Source organism: Xenopus laevis, chromosome 8L, assembly GCF_017654675.1.
Source record: "Xenopus laevis strain J_2021 chromosome 8L, Xenopus_laevis_v10.1, whole genome shotgun sequence".
NCBI lineage: Eukaryota > Metazoa > Chordata > Amphibia > Anura > Pipidae > Xenopus > Xenopus laevis.
In genome coordinates, this window is record NC_054385.1 from 115,343,566 (window position 1) to 115,367,862 (window position 24,297).

The window sequence follows — 24,297 nt, forward strand, 5'->3', positions numbered from 1 at the left end:
GATATTACTTTAGTTAAGACAAATGTTATCATGACACATTCCTTAATACATATCACATACAGATGCCTAGACTTTCCAAGTGATTTTGTTTGACCTGATTGACCATATAGTCACCCCTGTTTGTCTCTCCTTTTCACTAACAGGGAGAAATGAAACACTGAGGCTGATGGGAGGAGAGAACCACTGTGAAGGGAGACTGGAAGTTCTACACAATGACACCTGGCACAGAGTTTATGGCAGTGAGTGGGGCATTAAGGAGGCTCAGGTTGTATGTAGAGAGTTACACTGTGGAGAAGCTGTAAGTGCTTTCACCTCTGAGGCACAACTACCTGACAGCAGCCATGTTATATGGGAGGGAATCAAGTGCAATGGAAATGAGAGTCAGTTAAATGATTGTGCTGGGACACTGGAATCTTCTGCAGGACAAGACTGTGACCACAAGAAAGAAGTTCAAGTTGTCTGCTCAGGTACAGTGACCTCATGACATTATCTGCAGCCCACAATGGCAGTATTTAAAAGTTTAAGTAGCATATTTAGTAGCTTTATGTTCAGCATATAATGAATAACAACAATAATGGCACAATATTACACATCTTTGTAGTTTATATTTTCTGGAAACTGCAGGGTTTATGCAAAAACACTTGTATTGAACCAGTAGCCCAGAGCAACTAATACATGCATTTTCCTCATTGGAGTCTGGAGATGCAAATATATATAGGGAATGATGTATAATCTCATTAGAGCACTATGGGATTTGCAATTGTTGGTGCTATATAAAAAAGAAAAATAATTATGGGTGAGGGTAATGATTGCTAATATATTTAGGACCAAACCTTGATATTTTTACATTTTGCTGCTTAATATAGATAGCAGGAGGGTACGGCTGGTTGATGGTCGAGGTCGATGTGCTGGCAGAGTGGAGGTCTATCATCATGGAGAATGGGGAACAGTTTGTGATGATTTATGGGATGCAGAAGATGCTAATGTGGTTTGCAGACAGTTGAGGTGTGGACATGCCATCAGTACAACCAACACATTTCATGAAAGAGGAACTGGAAAAATTTGGATGGATGACCTGAAGTGTTTAGGAAATGAAACTTCTCTGTTGGATTGTCCTTCCAGCCCTTGGGGTCAGCACAACTGTGGACATAAGGAGGATGCAGGTGTTATATGTTCAGGTAAAATAATTTCTAGGAAAATAAAAGATACCCATTCAAATATTCAGTATCAGTGTGTGTCCTATATGCCTGAATATGACTAACAAAAGTTAGCAAACATATACAGTACAGGAATATACAGCACACATTATAGTATATTTTATCAACTAACTATATTGCAGGTATTGGATTCTTTATCTGCAAACCTAATATCTAGTGGCGGAACTACTGGTGGTGAAGGGGGGGTGATCACATGCAGAGCCGCAATAATTCATAACACGGTTGACAGGGCAGAGGGACATTTTTCGGTGTACATGATTCCATTTGGAGTGCCAGCAGAGGAGCCGGATGTGCATCCTGAATCTGGGAATGCCCGTGGATAGTTACAGCACTGCTAATATCTAGACACCTAAGAATTACAGGAATACCATCTCCCATAGAGTTTTAGATGGAAATAATTGGTGGCATAACTGTAATGATATAGAAGGAAATGATTCATCCAAGAGAATGATCCAAATCACTAAGCAATATTAGAAACCTATGTGAAACAGTATAGGGAAGTACAGTCCAACTGGTGGGCCAATTATTTTTAATGTTGCATATTCAAGGGTCTGCCTATATTAAAATTATGTCATAGAAAGAAGTCTGTGGAGGCCAAAACCAGACTATAAGCCATTTGAAGGGGGCAGTCAGCTGTTTCCAGTTATAGAGCAAAATAATTCACCAGGAACCTCTCCAAAATTTACATCTGTCTCGTGTTTCATTCAGTATGTTTCTGGGCCATTTGGGCTAATTATACAGCCCTCTCCAGTCTGAGTGTAAGTGATAGATTGGAAAGTATCACTGCTCACAAAGTGACCACTGAAAACCTTATCAGAGGCTTATTGGACTTTATCCACAGTGTGTTCTAAGTGCTGAATGGTTTTGTACACACAGAAACTCATGTTATGTTTTATTAGCTTTTCTTATTAAAGGGCAAGTCAACCCCAAAATAAAAATTTGCCTCAACCTTTAAACATGGAGTGATTGGAGTCTAGAGAGTCACTAGAATCAACCTGTGCCAAGGTGAATAATTTGTTGTACCTTAGATTTACACAGTATTAACAGACCTGAGCAACAAGACATGGAGAACTTAAATACAATACAGATTGCATATTGTTTTGAGCACTACCCTACGGTAAAATGATGAAACCTCCCAGATCTCTTGATTTGATCACCAGTGTATTGATAAATACAGATCAAACATAAAATGTTTGGGTTTCAAAATTAAAGTTGTTAAAAACTCAAAAAGAGCTACAGAATGGAGAGGTCAGCAATAAGTAAGTGATGAAGTCTCCATCTCCAACATAACATTTTTATGAAAAACTGACAATAGCCAACCAACTGATTTATTTATGTACAGTATCACTCACTAATATTTATTTTATTTATGTTTAGAATTCACTGATCTCCGTTTGGTTGGAGGAACCCATGAATGTGAAGGACGGGTTGAAGTCTATTACAATGGAAGCTGGTCATCTGTCTGTAACAATGGAATGAAGGAAATTACTATTTCTGTTATCTGCAACCAGCTAAACTGTGGAGTGAGTGAAACATTTGCTTCTCTCTTTGAATATGGTGAAGCAGAAGGTCCCTTCCTATTGGACAACATCGAGTGCCGGAAATATGATGCAACTCTGTGGCAGTGTCCTTCAAATCCTTGGACCAGAAACACATGCAATAAAGCAGAGGTGGCAAACATCAAGTGTAAGATATTACCTTAACACACTCTTCTATTCTTATTCAACTTATTTTGTACACACCAGGGGTCATTTTCAGCATGAAACAATCAGCCATGTTTTTGCAGTTGCATTTTGCATATTCCCTCTGAAGTCTTATACTAATTGCCCTTATAACAGAGCATTTAGGTGTTTATAGAAAGAATAAATGTTTATTCTCCCCAGTTTTCACCCAAACAACTGTACACCATGCTTCAAGATTTACCCCCTTTGTCAAGGAAGGGCACTCCCACAGTTTGTGAATTCTGGCCTGTCTTAAGTAAATTAAGCAATACATGATTGACAGCTATGATTTTTTAATACCTTTATAATAAGTGCTAATGTTTGGGTGTCAGGTCCCCTTTAACCTCTATTCAAAAAAGGATCCCGTTCTCAGCCTCAAAACTATAGGCCAGTTAGTCTGACGTCAGTGATAGGAAAGCTTTTCGAAGGGTTAATAAAGGATAAGATACTGGACTTCATAGCAAATCATAATACTATGAGTTTGTGCCAGCATGGTTTTATGCGTAATAGATCTTGCCAGACTAACTTAATTTCTTTTTATGAGAAGGTAAGTAGAGACCTCGATTCTGGGATGGCAGTGGATGTGATTTACTTAGACTTTGCTAAAGCATTTGAAACAGTGCCACACAAAAGGTTACTGGTTAAATTAAGGAATGTTGGCCTGGAACATAGTATTTGTACTTGGATAGAGAACTGGCTAAAAGATAGACTACAAAGAGTGGTGGTAAATGGAACATTTTCTAATTGGACCAGTGTTGTTAGTGGAGTACCGCAGGGCTCTGTACTAGGTCCCTTGCTTTTCTTTTTTCTTTTTTTATTTTTTTTATTTATCAAACGTTTATTTGACATGTAGATAATACACGAAAACAATAAAGCTGTGAACATTCACATTATACATATCATCGCAAAAATTACAATCCTCCAGATAGGTAGAGATATATTCAAGCATATAGTCAAAGGAGGGTATATACATGTTATAGTAAGTAAAACTACTGCAAATAATAACATATTGAAATTATAACAACAGTGCATTCCTGGCATGAATTAGTACTCCAATCCTATTCTGTGTCGGTCTGTGTGTGTGACTAGGTCTCCCATAAACTAAAATCCCACATAGGGGAAATATTGTCAGGTCTTATCGTATCCCTAGCAGGCAATATTAAGAGGTATTGTCTGAGGCAGCAAGAAATTGTTTCCACGGCAGCCAAATTGAGGCATATTTAAGATAACTATCATGCGAAAAGGCAGTTAACTCCTCCATCAAGCATATCTCATTAACAAGCGTATACCAGTTAGAAAGCGTCGGCGGAGCTTCCTTACTCCAATGCATTGGAATAAGGGCTTTGGCTGCCATCAAGAGCTGGAGAAGGAGGATTTTTTTTGTTGTATCTTGTGGTTCATATCTATAATATAGGAGTACAGAAGAGGCATCTAAAATTACTGGACATTTAATAATCAATGAACATGTATCTGCTATTTGTGCCCAAAAGTTCCCAAGTTTTGGACAGGAATACCACAAATGCTCCAGAGTACCGGTACCTGCACTACATCTCCAACATTCAGCAGACGGTATCAGGTTAGCTTTATACAGCACTACTGGTGTCCTATACCATCTTGCCAATAGTTTAAATGAATATTCCTGGAATCTATTGCTGATCGAGCATTTAGAGACGATAGTAAAGATTTTGCCCCACTCCGCAGGAGTAAACTGCATGCCCAAGTCCTTTTCCCATGACGATGTGTATGTTGGTAATTGAGCATATTTACTATCTCGAATCATCCTATATAACAGTGATAGAGAATGTCTAAGATCCATATCCAAATTGCACAACCTCTCAAAAGCAGTTAGCTTTCGACAAACAGCGGAAACATCAATCTTCAAGGATTTCAGAAAGTGTTCCACCTGTTGCAACCTCCAAACATCCCCCTGTTGCCACAAGGCCCGATTACTTCTCACTACAGGGACAAGATCTCGAGCAGAAGGAAGGAAGCTCCGGACGATTAGATTCGAACAGCCAAACGCCGTCCTGTAACCAGCATCAAGCGTCCCAGGCAAGAATTCAACATTATTTCTCAAAGGCAGCATCGGTGATGGATAGGGAGCAAAAGTGTATCGCTCATTAAGATGTTGCCATATATCTAAACAATTGTGAATTAATAAGTGAGATTTAGCCTCTTTAGGAAAGTTGGTGCCCTTATTCCAGACAACACCTCTCAATAAGCCGCCTATCCATCTATCCTCCAGGTATCTCCATTGAACCATGGAGTTAGTCCTAGTGTATTCTAAGACTTTAGCTAAAACACCGGCTTGATAGTAAGTTTCAAAGTCAGGCACATTCAGACCCCCCTGTAGTTTTGGCCTATAAAGAGTAGAGCATCTAATCCTACTTCTCCCTCCATTCCACACATACAGCGAAATCGCAGCGTTAACTGCTTTAAAGTAAGAACGGGGGATAGGTATAGAAAGCGCATTAAATAAATATATAAATTTGGGTAGGATCGACATTTTAACCGTATTAATTCTTCCATTCCACGTTATACGTTTCATCTCCCATGATTTCAACAAGCCAGAAACCTCAGACAGTAAGGGTGGATAGTTCCTCTCAAATAGCTGGTGTGGGTCTGGTGTAATTTTAATACCTAAATATGTAATAAAGTCTTCCTGCCATTTAAATTTATATCTAGACCTCAAAGATGTGAATAGCGGGCGTGAAAGTAAGATAGGTAAAGCCTCCGACTTTTCCATATTAATTTTATAATTCGAACAGACACTATATGTCTCTAATTCTGTTAAAATAGAGGGAAATGACTTAAGTGGATTAGTGGTCCCTTGCTTTTCAACTTGTTTATTAATGACCTGGAGGTGGGCATTGAAAGTGCTGTTTCTATTTTTGCAGATGATACTAAATTGTGCAGAACTATAGGTTCCATGCAGGATGCTGCCACTTTGCAGAGTGATTTATCTAAATTGGAAAACTGGGCAGCAAACTGGAAAATGAGGTTCAATGTTGATAAATGCAGGTTATGCACTTTGGCAAAAATAATATAAATGCAAGTTATACACTAAATGGCAGTGTGTTGGGAGTTTCCTTAAATGAGAAGGATCTAGGGGTCTTTGTAGATAACAAGTTGTCTAATTCTGGGCAGTGTCATTCTGTGGCTACTAAAGCAAATAAAGTTCTGTCTTGCATAAAAAAGGGCATTAACTGAAGGGAGGAAAACATAATTATGCCTCTTTATAGGTCCCTGGTAAGGCCCCATCTGGAGTATGCAGTGCAGTTTTGGACTCCAGTCCTTAAGAGGGATATAAATGAGCTGGAGAGAGTGCAGAGACTAAGTGCAACTAAACTGGTTAGCGGGATGGAAGACTTAAATTATGAGGGGAGACTGTCAAGGTTGGGGTTGTTTTCTCTGGAAAAAAGGCGCTTGCGAGGGGACATGATTACACTTTACAAGTACATTAGAGGACATTATAGACAAATGGCAGGGGACCTTTTACCCATAAAGTGGATCACCGTACCAGAGGCCTCCCCTTTAGACTAGAAGAAAAGAACTTTCATTTGAAGCAACGTAGGGGGTTCTTCACAGTCAGGACAGTGAGGTTGTGGAATGCACTGCCGGGTGATGTTGTGATGCTGATTCAGTTAATGACTATAAGAATGGCTTGGGTGATTTTTTGGACAGACAGAATATCAAAGGCTATTGTGATACTGAGCTCTATAGTTAGTATAGGTATGGGTATATAGAATTTAATTAAAAGTAGGGTGGGGTATGTGTATGGATGCTGGGTTTTCATTTGGAGGGGTTGAACTTGATGGACTTTGTCTTTTTTCAACGCCAATTTAACTATGTAATATTGGCCTGCAGGGAAATTCCCTTTGAGGAGCCAACTTAAGGATGTGCAGAAGCCAAAGACTCCTTCTTTGGCCTATCAACATCTAATGGCAGAACAGACTTCAGAGCCAGATCAGGTGGGAGGCTGTACCTTGTAAGGGCTAAGTAGAAGCTAGTAGACTGGTGACGCTCACTGACAAGGACTTAGGCACCAGGGCAATTGTGCATCAGTAAGGAATTTGGAACATTTAAAAGTAGTTTATCGGGAACCTACCAGAGATGTAGCAAGACAGCTCGGAAGAAGTTTGTACACTGTATGCTGGACACGACAAGAAGTAGGGGAAAATCCTGTAGTTTCAGTAGAGGAGGCCACTCAAAAGGCTAACAACACTCTGCTAGTGAGTGAGTGAGAATTATGTGAGGAAAAGTGTCTATTTTTGTATCTTATATATCTTGAAAAGTCGTGCTTCATTTGCTCAAGTCTGTACAGTGGCTATCCCTAAAAAAAGTCTGTGCCTTGGTTCATCACACCGTTTTCTGAAATATTTACTTTTTACAGCAAAAGCCAAGTCAATCATCTTCCTACTGATGGGAGCTCACCAGACACAAGTGGCCCATTGCACTCTGGTCTTAAATTTTAACTATAAGTCAAATGACTATTCAAACCAGAAATGAAAATCATTCTTTTAAGTTAACACAATATTTTTTCTATACGTGTAAAAATGTTTTTATTTGAAGCTGAAGTCATGAGCTTAACTGCAACGCATAAACTGCCACCTCTGCTGTATTCAGTCATCTTTTAACCATTGTCTGCACATACTTTGGCCTCATAGTTTTTGTTCTGTTTTCAATTATTTGATTTGGTTGTTGTGTTAAGCACAATACAATCTTGTCAGGATATAATAAACACATCTATAAAATAAATCTATACATCTATAAAATAAAGGCATTTGATATTAGAAGTTACATTAGCTGATAAAGATTTTAAAACAAATAAAGCAATTTCAATACTATTAACTGTAAAAACTAAATGTATAAGGTTATTCTCTCTGCTCAGTTATATAAATAGGTAGTTAGATAAGTTGAATGTCAGAAGATAGGAAATCATCCATTCAACTTCAAACAATTTATTTTATTCTTTGTCTTTTTACCAGTTACATCGATATAAGGGGTAATTTTTTGTATTCTTTATTTTGTTGATGACCAGTAAATTTAAGTATATGCTCTACATACAGGTCATGAAGGCATCTCAGTACATGAGTTTTTAAAGGAGATATGGGGCTTTTTCATACTTTAAAATAGCTTTCCGAACTACAGACAGTAAGAATTGGATAAATGCAATAGGATTGAGATTTCTTTTCTTTCAAGATGTAAGTCTAAAGCAACTGGACTTTCTGAGTTTTCTTCAAAATGTTCACCACTCATGTGAGCTGTTTCTTTAGCTTAACTGACCGTTAGTGAATTCCCCGGCATTTAAACCCTAAAGGGAAGTACAGTCACAGACATCCAATCACAGTGGTTCCATTGAACCTATTCAGTTAAGTGTTGGCTGAAGGTCACAGAGGTGTCAAAGTGTGAATGTGTGGATGTAGATGAGCATTCAGGTTTTAAAGCTAGAGCCTTAAGTTTGTTAAATAAAGTTTGTTAAATAAAGTTTTTTGTTTTTTTTAAGAACTGTAGGCTAATGAAATCCAGTATTATTTATAAATAAAATTCAATTTGGAAATAAGATAATTTATCTCCTGAAGCTAAATGGTATTTTGACATTACTGGTAAAATTGCACCAGTAGAAATATCAATCACATTTATCCTTCTTCTTCCATGAAGACGCAAAAGGATGGATTGAAAGAGGCTAAAAGTTTTGACTTTCTCTGCAGTGACAAAAAGGGAAACATTGTTTTAATTAAGCTTGTTTTAAGTAGTATTTTCCCAGAAATGACTGTGTCCCTATAAAGAGGGTTCTTTCTTGTATGTGTAATTTATAGTGTGGGTGCAACAGTTCTAAGATATTATTTTCAGCTCTGTAAACCTTCCAGTTGACTATTAGGGATGTAGCGAACTGCCGAGTATGTGTTCGCGAACCCCGTTCGCGAACACCGGCAAAAAATGCGAACAGTTCGCGAACAGTTCGCGAACTTCGAACATCCGAAAATCGTTCGATTCGAACGATCGAAGGATTTTAATCGTTCGATCGAACGATTCTCGTTCGAATCGAACGATCGAAGCCATTCGATCGAATGATTTCATTCAATCCAATGGCTTCGATCGTTCGATTCGAATGAAAATCGTTCGATTTTAGCGATCGAATGGTCGAATGGTCTTGACGCGAACGCCTATTGGCGAACGTCGCGCGACGTTCTCGAACTTGCGGCGGACGCGAACAGTTCGCTACATCCCTATTGACTATATATCTAAATAATACTGCTAAATTAAATATTCTTATATCGAGAAGATCACCTAATGAGATTGAAAATTCTAATTTCTTGAAAGCTATCCTTGTTGTTTTGCCAAAAGAAATCTGAGAATTCATGTCCTTCATGTCTTTATGTTTTAATAAAAGGGAAAGGTTTATTAGATGGCATACTAGTTGTGGAAAATTTGTAGAATATAGCTTTACCTTTAGGAACAGTAACACCAATATAATTAAAGTGTTTTAAAGTAATCAAAATATTATGTACTGTTGCCTTGTAATGCTTAAACTGGTGGGTCTGCTTCAGAAACTCTACAATAGATATATTTATACTAGAGAACTTTGTAGTCATAGATGCAGCCATTTAAAGGACAATGAAAGCAACTTAGGCAGTTTATTGCCGATAGATTAGCCAGAATAGTGCAAGCTAGAATGCTATATTTATTGTGTAGAATGCTTTACAATACCAGAGTAAACAGGTCTAGAAGCTCACTCTGTTTGTTTAGGAAAGCAGTTGCCATATTAGCTTGGTGTGACATCACGTCCTACCTGAGTCTCAACATGCTCACTCATAGCTCTGGGCTCAAATTACAGCAAGAAGGGGGGAGGGAGAAGGAATGGGGAGAGAGTAGCAAACTGAGCATGCTCAAGCCTGAGCCCTGGAGGTTTAATCTGAAAGAAGGAAGTCTGATACCGAAGCCCTCGTATACACAATAATAGGAAAGAAATGCTGTGGTTTTTTTGACAGATGACTCAGAGCAGCATTACTTTGAGAGTTTACTGGTGTAATTATAGTCCTTTCTGACAAAGTTTACTTAGTTTCAACCTTTCCTTATTCTTTAAGGGAGAAACGACTCAGGTTGCCCAGAAATTTGCAGATAAGTTCTATAGAGTATATCAACATTTATTCTCTATTTAACCTGTGCCATTTAGTCCTTTTTCAGTTGCCTCCATTACTTCACAGCAGCTTGTTTTATACACAATACACTATATTTTAATTACCTTAAACACTTTTACTAGAGGTACATTTGATCATTTAGAGTATAGGGATTTGATGTTTTTTTGTTTAATAGAATGTCATTTAACATATTCAAGAAATGACTGAAAAAGTCATTTCTAACTAAGTTACAGCTGTTTCAAAAATGTTTAAACATTTATGGAGTGACACAAAATTATTAAAAGTACAGACGACATTAACTTATTTAGGATATTTTCAATTCCTGATGCAGTTGCCATTAAAAAGTAATCACCAATAAGCTATGAACACTCTACCAAAAGTTAGAAAATGAAAGAAAAGGAAAGGGGTTTATATATCAGCCCTGGTAGCTGTTATTGTATTCATAAGCTGTTCTCTAGGACTGATACCTTTTGGCACAAGGGGAATACAAGCTCAATGGTGTGGTTCCCCAAAGCTCGGTCTCTTTCCCTTCTATGCCCTGTGTTGAATTAGCTAGACTGTAATATTTGTAGAATTCTTTGTTAAAGAAATGTAATGAACAAAGTGGGTCAGTTCACTCCATATGATGTAGGTGGAATATGATAGAGAGCTTGCAGGTGTTTACAAGGTATATGCCTAGCACCCAAATTATTAAGAAATTAGCATTTTAAATCTCATTTTTAAAATCATATTCCTTTATATTTATATAGTCAAAAGAGTCTCTTTGTTTTGTCTCAGGAAAGGTTTCTTATCACCTCTACCAATGTTAACTCATTCACAGCCATCTCAGTCCTGCTTTGTCTTGTGGGACACTGGTTCTCATTGGAGAGTAAAAATGTCATTTACATAAGGAAGTGCAGTGTGCAATATTAGATGCTATTCACCATGTTTCTTACTCAGAATCCAGCATTTTCCCCTACAACGACTATGCTGAGTGAACCCTGGAGCTACCGTCAGGTTGAAGGTGCTGGTAACTCCAGGTTCCCCTGCATCAATTCACACACTTGCACACAATTCGGAACATGAATAGGGATGGACTCACTGAATAGCACAACTATACAGAGCAGCTTTGAATGCCAGATACTTAAACGTATGGTGCTGATTCGCACAAAAAACGGGGTTCAGTTTTGCAAGACTGCAAATGAGACCTGTAATATGTAAAATCACTGCTAGAAGACAAATAAGATTTGTGGGACCATAAAGTAAATGGCTTTGTTCTCCTTAAACTTAAACTGTTGGGCCTCTCCATGCACATTTGCCGAAATGTGACCAAAATAGGAAGTAATTAAAAATAATGTTGTTTTAAATAATAGTAATAATTGTCCAAGATGACAAATCTCTACATTTTAATACAAAAACCCATAGTTTCTCATTTTTTTTCCTCCGCTCTGTACAGGTTCTGGACACAGACTTTATAAAGCTATAAGAGATCCTAATAGCTGCCCAACATCTGAGAACTGTACAGGTAGGTTAAGTAAGGTTGTGTCTGTATTGTAGTACTTACAACTGAAGATAATTTGATGGTAATGAAGTACCTGGATAAAAAAAAAACTTGTCATGGTCCAGTGACACATTGTAACCAGAATCTGTTTAGCATTAATTAATGGCAACAGACCAGTAAAAACTAACTGCTGATTGGCCTTAGAAATCTCTTCTACCCTCTTTCTGTATTCATGCACAGAGTATACTGACACTAATACCTTATGTGAGATACTAGATCATAAACATACAGAATACATTCCCAAAGACCTGTATCATTTTTATTCATTGATAATTAAGTACAGGCATGGGACCTGTTATCATGAATGCTTGGGACCTGAAGTTTTCCGGATAACAGGTTTCTGGATAACTTTCCATAATTTGGACCTCCGTATCTATTAGAAAACCATGTAATCATTAAATAAACGCAATAGGCTGGTTCTGCTTCCAATAAGGATCATTTACAGTATATCTTAGTTGGGATCAAGTACACGCTACTGTTTAGTATTACAGAGAAAAGCAAAATCATTTTTAGAAATTTTTAGTATTTGGATAAAGTGGACTCTATATTAGTTGACCTTTCCTTAATTCTGAGATTTCTGGATAACGGGTTTCTGGATAAAGGATCCCATATCTGTACTGTACACCGAGCAATTTAAACTGGGGCTGGAGTTAGTGGGGCAGGATGTTTGAAAACCAGTAACCAAATTGTCTGATTTGAAAATTGTTGTCTTCACTTGATTTACTGTTATTTATTAATGAATTTGATGTTCTATGTAGTGCAGGCATTCATTGTGCCATAAATATAGATTATTACATCAAAAATATAAATATTATGTATTTATTATGTATTTATTATGTATATATTCATTAAAATATCTAATGAAGAAGTTATACCACATCCAGTTAATGTAGCACTGCAATGTTATCACTGTAATAACAATATTATTTCAATTGCCTCCATAATTACCTATCAATATCTGTGCCAACAAATGTTCATTTGCCACTAAGAACAATACAATAATCAAACAAAAGCTTTATATTGTGAAATTGTCACATCACCAACATATTTTCTGCTCTTTGTAAGTTTTTTTTATAAACCCACATATTGTTCTGTCCTGCCTCAGATTCAGACAGGGTACGTCTCGTTGGAGGGCAGGACAATTGCTCTGGCAGAGTAGAAGTGTTTTTCCAGGGATCCTGGGGAACGGTGTGTGATGACTCCTGGGACATGAAGGATGCAGAAGTGGTGTGTAAGCAGTTGGACTGTGGCTCAGCTATCAATGTCACTGGTGAGGACATGGTTGGAAATGGGACTGGGCCCATCTGGTTAGATGAGGTGACCTGCAAAGGCCATGAACAGGCGCTGCAAGATTGTCCCTCTGTGCGCTGGAATAGAAGTGACTGTCACCACAAAGAGGACGCTGGGGTCTCATGCACTGGTAGGTGAATATTTACCTTAATATAATCAAACTTACATTATTAAAATGCACCAGTCTCAACTCTATGAAATGGCAATTCAATTTCTACGGGCGATATTCAGAATTAATGCACGGGGTGTGAATTAGTACCTCTTTATTCTATCATCAACGTAGGGTAACCATGGGACTCACATGGAGGGATAAACTCAACAAAATAATGAGGAGACTGAGTAACTGAGTTGCCCACTGTAGATCCATGTCTCCACCTAATAGCACATGCCTTATCAGAACTCATTCTGAGTAACACTGTAATCTAAAGTTTATAATGTTCTATGTTCCAGACACACACAGTATCACACTATTGCAGGGTTGAACACTAAATCCTTCTCTCCTGTAGCAATGTCTGACACCAATGTAACCCCTGTACCCCAAGTTAGTCACGTGTGTGTCATTATTCTCTCTCTCAGTAACTTAAGTCCCAGCTTTATGTCCATCTTCTGTTACAGCAGCCACATTGATAGACTGTAATTGTATCCACTGGCACCCACAATTTCCAGCTGTAAATTGTAAATATTTTCTCTCTCTACAGGAAAAAAAGAAAGTGTGCCTACAACTGCACTGCCTTTTACTACAGGTGAGTCAAATGTTTTTTTCAAATGTGCATTGCAGAACTATCCATTGTGTAGGGTCCCCATCACGTATAACAATTAAATAATAATGTTTTATTTGCTATTTATACACTGTTGGTCTTGTTTATTATAGTGGGGCAAAGTCCAAAAACCAAGTGTGAAATTGTATTTTTTTGTACTTTGCTCTTTCCCCAAACTAGATAACCTATAGTGCAACTCTTTTCTTAAAATGACTCAGACCATTTTTCCGAAAATATGCTGTGCTGGAAAAATAAAAGAAAAAAATTTGAATTGAATGAATTTTTTGGATTTTCCAACTGAAAACTCTTAATATCTTTTCAAGCCTGTAGTTTCCTCTATCTTTTCTTCCAATCAGCACCATCTTGCTTCTCTCATTATGGATGGTAAACATAAATTTGAAGTAGAAATATCATTGCTTTTCCAGAAGTGTTTTTCTGCAAATGGTGGAGCTCAACCCAAAATAATGTTTTTGGCTCAGCACTTTAGTATCCATACTTCTTGACTTGTTCAAGCTTTTCATCTAGAGTTTCCTTATAAGATGATAGTTTAGGTCTTGGGTCTGTCCTAAGTGTAAGGGGCAAATTTATCAAAGGTCCAGGTGAATTTTCACATTAAAAAAATTCAAATTTCGAGCTATTTTTGTGTACCTCGACTAGGGAATAATCCAAATTCGATTCGAATTGGAAAAAAATAGACGAATTTGAATACTGAAATTTATCATGTACTGTCTCTTTCAAAATTCAACTTCGACCATTACCATCTAAAACCTGTTGAATTGCTGTTTTAGCCTATGGGGGACCTCATGTACCTGAGTGTTTGAATAGAGAAGCAGATATTGACCTCAAATCTATTACATAACAACCCTTACATTTTATTTCAGGGCAGTCTACCTCAGCAACCTCTCGCACCAGTATTAAGTATGTTTCTAGCAACATCCCCATCATCGCCTGCATTGTTTTGGCAATACTTTTGGGTATGGCAATAATGGTTGTTTGGGCTCTAGTGAGAAATCTGTACTGGTACAAAAAGGGTAAGTTACTCCTCAGTATTACTGTTTTCAATACATAATGCCAAATTACAAATGTCAAACTAGGCATATAGTAAAACAACTTTTAATAACTATGTTTAATAAGGGTACATGTTCATAAGTGTTTTGAGATGTGATTGCTCTGTGTTACATTACAGAAACACTGCCCCACAAAACAATACTTTTGTTTTGGGCGGTTATGTAATAAAAGACACTAAGTTTGCTCAGGCGTTCACCTGTTTAAAAACAAACATTGTATTGGTTGCTATGGGTTACTACCCGATTGCGAACTGAGTGCCTTTTATTACATATGGGGGATGGTCTCAAAGCTCCTATAAGAATGACGAAGAACTGTCAAAATAGAAAAAAATAGTATTGATCTGTTTTTTTAATGCATTTATCGCTAGTGATGGGCAAATTTATTCGCCAGGCATGGATTTGCATCAAAATTCCTCATTTCGCCACCCGCAAACAGTTTTGAGAAACTACAGCGAAAATTCGCCATGGAAAATTTGCCACGACACAAGAAAAAATATTGCGTGTCAAAATTGTCACGCGCATAAAAAATTGTTGTGCTACAAAATTAATGGGACGCCCATTGACATCAATGTGTTTCACAAATTTTTCAGGAGTTTTGAAAATTTTACAGCGAAACGGGTCCATCACTATATATCTGTATTGTTTTGGATGCAGAGCCTTTGGCTGAATGAAACCAATTACTTGATGTCTTGTTGTGTTGTTGCAATCTCTGGACTAAATGACATAATCTCACTTTGTATTTTCTATTATTAGTTTACCTATTCCTTAAATTGGAAAACAGATTTAAAGAGAGAAAGAGGGTTGAAAGCACAAACATAAAGGAAAGAAAGGAGAAAGGACACACAGTCTAATGTGGTCAAGAGTGAATGAAAATAAGGGAAGGAGAGAAAAAGGGGTAAAGTGATCAGTGGGAAGTGGAGAGCAGGAGAGGGAGGTAAGGGCAAAGAGATTGATGAGTAGGATGGGTATGGTAGAGTCCACTTAAATAATGAAAGATGGGGTGCAAGAGAGCACACAGAAATCAGAGAGGTTGAAGGAAAGGGATGTACGTGGAGATGTTCATGAAGGAGTTGGTTCTGCCAAGGTCATATCACATACCAACATACACACATCACATCAGCTGTAATAATTTGAGTTTCACACACTTGCTGGTATGTGAATAAGCCTTGTTGGGTCTACAACCTGCTGAAAGCTAGGCTCCTATATAATATTAACAACCCTTGCTAATAAATGTAAATCAAATATTAGTTTCTAGCAAAGGAAACACTTTGTTTTCCTTATGGTAAAAATATTCCTATAAGGTTTACAGTTAATATCCTAGTTGTTGGGATTCTTGTCATTACTCTTATGGGCAACAACAGAAGAATCAGAAGATACTGATTTTCCAGAAATAACCTGCCAGATCTTGAGTAATATTACCCCATGTACATACAGAGAGCTCTGTGCAGCCCCTCTAGCTTGTTTACCCTTTAGTGTTTAATTGCATCACACTACTGAGCAGACGCTGTTGACATTCTCATCTGTCTTTCAAAGTTCATGTGTAAATTTCATTTTGATTTGTGCAGAAAATTATTAATTTTTTTATTTGTATTATTAATTAGGGATGTAGCGAACTGCCGATTTGGTGTTCGCGAACGCCGTTCGCGAACACCGGCAAAAAATGCGAACGTTCGCGGACAGTTCGCGAACTTCGAACACCCGCTAAAATCGTTCGAATCGAACGATCGAAGGATTTTAATCGTTCGATCGAAGGATTTTCATTCGAATCGAACGATCGAAGCCATTGGATCGAAGGATTTTCATTCGATCGAATGCTTACAATCGTTCGAACGAATGGAAATCGTTCGATTTTAGCGGTCGAAGGAATTTGAATGGTCGAATGGTCGAACGGCTTGTATTCGAATCGAACGCGAACTCAAAATGCGAACGTTCCCAAGCGTTCGCGAACATTCGGCGGACGCGAACGGTCGAAGTTCGCGCGAACTAGTTCGCGGGCGAACAGTTCGCTACATCCCTATTATTAATATTATTATTTATATTTCTACATATCAGTTCTTGAGGACCGACCCGATTCTTTACTGTCTCCTGCCTTCCCTATTTATGAGGAGATTAATTTTGATATGGATGGATTTGAGAAGGTTCTCTCTGAAGCATCAGGTATGTCCAGCTGCTGCGGCAAAAAAAAAAATTGTCAATCTACAGTATTTAATTTATTTGAGTTTGAAAGAGAGAACTGTTTTACAGATGAACTTATCCTTAAAGAGTTGCAACATTAATAATCCAATACATAGATATTAATGATATTAATGATTAGTGACAAACATTTATGTGGTAATGTCTTAATAATGTTACAACATGACCATTTGACCACTTGGTCACAGCCCTGCCACTTGCCAGTCAAGATAAAGAATATAAAAGGGTTGTAAATTATGAGTAAAGTATGACAGCCAGGTAAACTAAACCCTAAGTGCTTTTCCAGAGATGAAGCACTTTATTCATATTTTCAGGCCCAGAGGGAATAAGCAGTTCCAGGTCTTTCAAAATATACCCATAGGTCATATTGTATAAGAGCTTTTTGGAGAATTTCCCCATAGGTTGTGTTGCCGGCTTATTGGTCCTTATGGGGCCCACCAATGGGCCAGGCTGACCAATATACAGTAAATCCAAAAATTAGCCAGATATCTATCTGCAAGGTTTTATATTCCCATCAGGTCTGTTGGTGGGGTCTTCACTTGCCTTTAAATTTTCCTAACAAATCCTTCACACACTACAAACTTTTAATAAGAATTGTCCATGTTATACAGCTTTCTTCTCACTAATCAAAGTGGGGAGAAGTTCAGATTGGCTGTTGGCAAAATAATCAATTATCAAAGCATTTCTACTGACACTGCACAAATATCATTTACTGCACACAACACGCCCAGTACATTATCAGTCTATGGGGCAAATTTACTAAAGGGCGAAGTGACTAAAGCTGGAGAAAATTCACCAGCGTGACGTCATTTCGGTACTTCCCTTCACAGGTGTAACTTCGCTAGTGAAGGAGATAGACACTAGCGCAACTTTGCACTCTAATGCCAGACGAATTTTCACTCTGGCGAACGGATGTAATTGCGCTATTTCACTAAGATGCGGATACGTTAGCTGTTCCGTCAGGCTTGCCTTTGCCAGCTCAGACCAGGTGAAGTGCAATGGAATGTATATGAATTTTCTACGTCCGAGAAAAATGCCATAGTCTTTTCACTTTTTCAGGGTGATAGGCTGCAAAAGTCCGAATTTTTTTTTTGGGTACCCAGGTTCCCCCCTACATTTCCTAACATATGGCACATAAACTATACACTGAGCTCATATGTAGGGCATTATAACAAATGTATTTTATTTTTTTAAGGTTCCCTGGGCTTGTGTAATGTAATGTATTTGCCGCAACTTATACGTCCATTCAACTTTCACTTCCCGCCATATGCAAATTAGCCAACGCTGGTGCAACTTCGCTTTGCTTGCCAAAGTAATTCTAGCACAACTTCGCCAGCATTCATCGCCCTGGATGTAACTTCGCATGTTAGTGAATTAGCGTTGTCTGGGCGAATTTACACCTGGTGAAGTGTTGTGATGTGAGCGAAGTGGACGCTAGTGCAAAATCGGCTCTTAGTAAATCTGCCCCTATGTTACTTACATGTTATCTACTTTGCAGACTCTATTGTGGACACCACAGATCAGAAGTTGGAATATTACACAAGTGCCACTGAAGACAATAACAATGTGATATCAGATACAGGTGATCTTATTCAATGTTTCTTTCATTTGACATAAATGTAGTAAGAGATTCTATTTTTTTTTTTTTTTTTAATTTTATTGATACTTTTTTAAAAATAACAGGGGTACAGAAAAAAGAAAGAGGGGGGAGTCACAGGCATGAAAATGTCGCCGATAGTTTACTGTTCTTTGTAAGGAAAGCGTACACTGGCAACATGTCATTACTTTGTTGAAGATGGAACAAATATGTATTATGAAATTTAAAGCAGGTAAGTTAAACATTATAGGAGATGTCAAAGAGTTATGACAAGTAAGTGGAGGGGAGCCAACGCCTGCTCCTGGAGCAGATGGAGCTGGTGGCTGAGCTAATTGACTACGTCTTTAATAAAATCTGACCAAGGAGACCATATTTTCCAGTATTCTGAACTATTATTTTGCAAAATGAGTGTCAATACTTTGAGTCATCTGATTTCTTCCACTTTTGCAAACCAATCTAAGAATGACGGTGGTTGCGTCAATTTCCATTTCGCTGGTATCAGGGATTTTGCTGATTGAAGAAGATGTATAGTTAATGTATTTGTAATGGTGTTTTTTAACTCTTGGTTAATATTTAAAATGATTAATACTTGATTATCTTTCCATAGGTCACTCTTTGTAACTTTGTTAATTGTGCTTAAAACTTCTTCCCAATAAGGATTAAGACAGATTCGGTTTTATAATCCATTACAAATCTACCATATGTCTTTAATAAACCTGGATCATTTTCAGTGGTGCTCTTTCTTCATATTAACACAGGCCCCCATTGCTATCCATTCATGAGATTTACACTTAAATATCCCTAAAATACCAGGGAGGGAAGTGGATAAAATATAACTTCTTTGCTAAGGAACCCACTGTTCTGACCACATTCCTCATGTTTTATCAGTGATTCATTCACATATTAATAAAAATATCTCAAGGTAATATCATATGGTTTAACAACTGTTTAACAAATGCATGAATAAAGGCTGAATGAATAAGCAAATAATATTGAGGGGTTTTTGAAACTACGACTAAACTCACAAACTCTAAAAACTACGAATATAATAGCATTTATTAAAACTTCAGAATAAAAAAGTATGAATGGAAAAAAATACGAATACCTCTAAAACCTCTAAGAATGTAAGTTTTTTGGACAAGTCCTAGAGGAAAAAAATCCAAAAACCTCTAAAAGTTGGAATTTATTTAAAATGGTCCAATAGGATCAGCACAACCACTTCTGACTTTTATAGAACCTTGAAAACTGTTACCTGGTGAAGTTTTTTATTAGAGGTTTTCATGGTTTTTATACTAATAAATTGTGAATTTCTGGAGCCTTTTAAAAATAGAAAATCCACAAATTTTTAGAGGTCAACAAAATTCAATTGTTAGCAAATCAGCCCCTTAGTGTATAACTTGCATTTAGAATATATATCTGGCAAAGTGCAAAACCTTGCACATATCACCACTGAAACTCATTTTTTGCTGCCAAATTTTCCATTTTGGTAATTTTTCTGGTAGCATTCTGCATGGAACTTAAAATTCTGCACAATTTAGTATCATCAGCAAAAATACAGTAGGTATAATGCCCACCTCTACTCTGAGCAATCTCCATCAATGGTCTTCTACAACACTGGTTCAATATTACAATGTTAATGTCAATGTGATGCAAATGGGAGTTTAAAAACTAAAGTACAGATACAATATTTATGATAATTAAGTAGAGACTTGGGAAGTTGCCTATTAAACAAATGTGTTGATTCCCACATTGTCTTTTTAGAAGCATCAACTGACAAACAGTTAAATGACTATGATGACATAGAAGAGAATGAGGAGAACAAAGGGGCATTGGTTCCTGGAAGCCAAGGTGAGGATGATTCAATTACCTTTCCTTCAATTTCTTATATTAAAATAGAATGCATGTGTAGCGCTATAATATATTGACACTACTGTAGTCAATTGGAGCTACTTTTTATGTGGTGTGGCACCACATATAAGACTCACTTTATTCAGGGGTAAGCCCTCACAGCGGGGTGGAGGCAGGGTCTAGTGTAACTGTAACCGTGTGCTAATGCACAATAATTGGGCGCCAGAGGTTCCTTTATGCTTAACCAAGAACAGTATTTATTTACAGTAGTACATATCCACAATGGAGCATGAAGAACAGATAGCATAAAGGCAGCATATACTCACAGTACCATTATAGGCTGGATCCCTTCAGGCCAGGGACACATCAGCAGAGGGTTATTCTGCTTGAGAGTAGGTATTGCCCAGTTTTCAGCATCACCTTAAGTGGAATCTATGGTAATTCCTAGCATCCGTAGTCTCAACACTTAGTCCCTTCTCTGGGTTATTAATACCCAGGGATCTTAATCCCTCTAATATCCTTGTCGGAACCTTGAGCTGCTCAACTACATAACCTGTCCATCACTCCTAGAGTGATGTATAAAAGAGTATGCTATCCCTTTACTAGGGCCATTGCGCCTAGGATCCACTACCCATTCCCTTCCAGCCTGCTTGGTTGGGCTAAAGTAATGGACCCAGACTGCATGGTTTCCAGGACCTTTATACTATGCCACAGTGCCATCTAGTGTACACTGTGAGAACTACAGGGGTTACATAAGCAAAGCTAAGACACAGGGTCCCTATTAGGACCCATTTAGGCGTACATTTTACTAGAAATGTGCCTGTCAATAATATATGAGGGTGTCTAAATTTTCACATCCCTACACATGCATATCTTTATCTTTATTCTGTATGTGCAGTGCCTAATATTTTTACATAGGGAGACAGCATTGCAACGGCTGCAGGTGGTGAAAAGAACAAAAACATGCTATTTTTAATTTGAGTCTTTTTACAATTTTGAAATTTAAAAATCAATGAAACAATGAAATTTGCTTTGTGATGTTTTTTTTAATCCACAAATTGATTACAGTCTTTCCATAAACATACTAGAAATCTATAAAAATCATTGAAGTTTAACTGTGGTAATTTTTCATGATCAATTCAACAAAAAAGCCATTAAATTAGATTTTTTGTAGATCTCATTCAAAGTGGTGCATGTTAAGAGGCAATATACACAAGATGGTCCTTACCCCATGGAGATTATATATATTATTTATAATGAGCTACTTGTATGCACATCACTGTACATTAAAACAATGCATTATAGATCAGATAGAGAACAATAAAATAACCAAATATAAACAAAGTTATACATTTACATTCAAGATGAAGTGCTGAAGTACTAAAATTAAGAGGAGGAAACTGCCTGCCCAATTGAATTTACAACGTAATTGTGAAAGAGTTTTTTTTCACTGCAAGTATGGTGTCTGCTAAAATATACTAATTAAAAGGATACTATTGTTGGAAATTAAAAAAGTTTTAATTTGCATGAAAACAGTGTGTAGTGAGTGGGCACAGTGCTGCTTAAAATCCCACCTGAATAGGAAGAAGCCCACCTTTACTGGTGACTGCCTTCTTATTTCCTGCATCTCTCCATCTCCAAACCTTCCTCCTGACTTAAGCCTGACCAAGCCCAACTCCCTTCTTGCTGTGATTTGTGTGTCCTCATTAACCCCCTCCTAACCTGCATTCCCCAGCAAAAAACCTTTTTGTCTAGCCTGCACCTTCCGAGCCCAAGTCCAGTCTCCTGCCCCCATGCTACACTCCTCAGTTGAAGCTTTATTATGGCAGGTTTTCTAGCTATAGAGATCAGAATCATAAAACAAAACAGGATCAGTGACTATTACTGTTGTTTGAAAATGACTATTTTAAGAATTAAAAGGGAAGAGATTAGGAGACTTGGGTGAGGCATCTCAAATATAAATTATGGCATCTTCCATTTGACATTTTTAAGACCTTAGGTCTTTTTGGAAAAGGGGTATTTTCAAGTTGGAGTGCCATGATATAAGGCTACTCAAAATGTTTATTTTAAAAGTGCTTGTGTAAAATCTAATTGTGTGATGCCAGTATCCCTTTAAGAGGTGGTCTGGGTGACCACTATTTTCAGTTTTTTCTACAAAGGCAGCGCTTTTTTTTCTCGTTTTTTTTGTGCTTTATTAACAGTTGTCAAGTTAGCCATTAGACATATAGTTTAAGCTAGACCATAAAACATTTATATGTTTCATTTTCTTTTTTCTTTATTCAATGAACTATGGAACACTAGAATATGGATATGATGATGCAGGTATGTGGTTTTAGATTTTATTCTTTAAAAAGTAATAACAACAAATTTATTATTTTAAATATGTTATTTAATAAAAATGTGAATCTCAACATTCTAGTAGCAGCTTTTTTCATTACTGCTTTGAAGGAACTATAAACCTGATATATAACTTCCACATTAAATTCCCAGTTATATTATAATTATTTATTGTAAGGGGAACTATAACTAGGGCTTAAATATATTCATTAGAGGTCATTTATGAACATACTGTGCATTGTTATATTTCAGAAGCAAATAGCCATGCTTTTAGCCCAATGTAAAATGTTGCCATCATTCTAGCCATGCAGGAGGTTGTATCAGAACAGGTGCAATTGTATGTGAATGTGGTAACAAATTGGACACAAGTTGGCACTAATATAGTGCTGCCAATTCCATTGTGATGTTAGTGCATGATTCTTTTGGTACAAATGTTTTGCACTTCATGAAACAACCCACTGTGGGAACCCTGGAATTACCTCCATATTTAGAGTGATGGTAGCTCCATGGTTCCATGTTGTCAGTAGGTGCATTTGACCCAATCAGCAGCAGAAGCAGGACAATGGGGCTTGGCTCAATACAAGCACAAGGAGTGGAAGCACTAGTGCCACCAAATGCATTTACTTTAGGGTAATGTCACACAAGGAGATTTGTTGCTGGAAAGTAGAGTCTTCCATAACAATTAAGTCATCTTAATTAAAGCATTAACACCGCAACAAGCTTATTCCCACTGAAATATATAGTTTGAGATATGTACCATATGTAGAATAGTGCAACAGTATCTCCAGTGTATGGCAGCCAGAGCTCAAGTGCAGATACTGCCCCTACTCCCATATGCAATTAAAGGTACTACGTTTGTCCAGGAACAGTAACTTATGGCAACCAATACAATGTCTGCTTTTAAAAAGGTGACCAGTAAATGCTGCATGCTCATTGGTTGCTATGGGTTACTGCAGCTGGGCAACTTCTATTACATAACCCATATAGATGTTACCAGTAGCGTTGCTTTTCTGTCTGAAAACACTCATAGTGCTTATTTTTTAGTTAAAAAGCACCAGTACTCGTCAAGTGGTTCCCAATTACTATACAGTGGTAATTTGTGACAGTTTGATAGAAGCAGAGAAGATGCACTATATACATATATCTAATGGTGACCTCAAGACTTATGACTAACATGACTTTTTGATCAGTTATGGCACTTATGTCACTCTTTAAAACTACTCTCCTCAATCTCTTACTAATGAAACTGCTGAAAAACACCCTCCACAATACGGGGCAGATTTATCAAGGGTCGAATAAAAAATACTTTGAAATACTTTGAATTCGAACTATTTTCATCGAATTTGGGTATTCTGCGATCGAAGTGAAATCGTTCCATCGAATGATTAAATCCTTTGAATTGAACGATTTGAAGGATTTCAGCGATCGAATGAACGATTTTTCTTCGACTTCAAAAAACTTAGAAAACTGCTCTAGAAGGTCCCCATAGGCTAACATAGCACTTCGGCAGGTTTAATTTGGCGAAGTATTGAATTCAAAGTTTTTTTTAAAGAGACAGTACTTCGATGGTCGAATATTTGAACTATT

The 24,297-nt window shown here is 37.4% G+C and overlaps 1 protein-coding gene across 1 annotated transcript in view; it reads left to right on the forward strand.

Annotated features, from left to right (window-relative positions):
• The window catches only part of LOC108699031, a 204,830-nt gene that overhangs the window by 175,009 nt on the left and 5,524 nt on the right, over positions 1 to 24,297 (forward strand). Inside the window, exons 43-54 of the mRNA XM_041573941.1 lie at positions 144 to 467; positions 867 to 1,178; positions 2,595 to 2,903; positions 6,806 to 6,909; positions 11,020 to 11,089; positions 12,726 to 13,040; positions 13,609 to 13,653; positions 14,550 to 14,699; positions 16,788 to 16,892; positions 18,385 to 18,510; positions 20,287 to 20,373; positions 22,675 to 22,695. Coding sequence (XP_041429875.1) covers positions 144 to 467; positions 867 to 1,178; positions 2,595 to 2,903; positions 6,806 to 6,909; positions 11,020 to 11,089; positions 12,726 to 13,040; positions 13,609 to 13,653; positions 14,550 to 14,699; positions 16,788 to 16,892; positions 18,385 to 18,510; positions 20,287 to 20,373; positions 22,675 to 22,695 — 1,968 coding nt within the window. The remainder of the gene's footprint in view (positions 1 to 143; positions 468 to 866; positions 1,179 to 2,594; positions 2,904 to 6,805; positions 6,910 to 11,019; positions 11,090 to 12,725; positions 13,041 to 13,608; positions 13,654 to 14,549; positions 14,700 to 16,787; positions 16,893 to 18,384; positions 18,511 to 20,286; positions 20,374 to 22,674; positions 22,696 to 24,297) is intronic.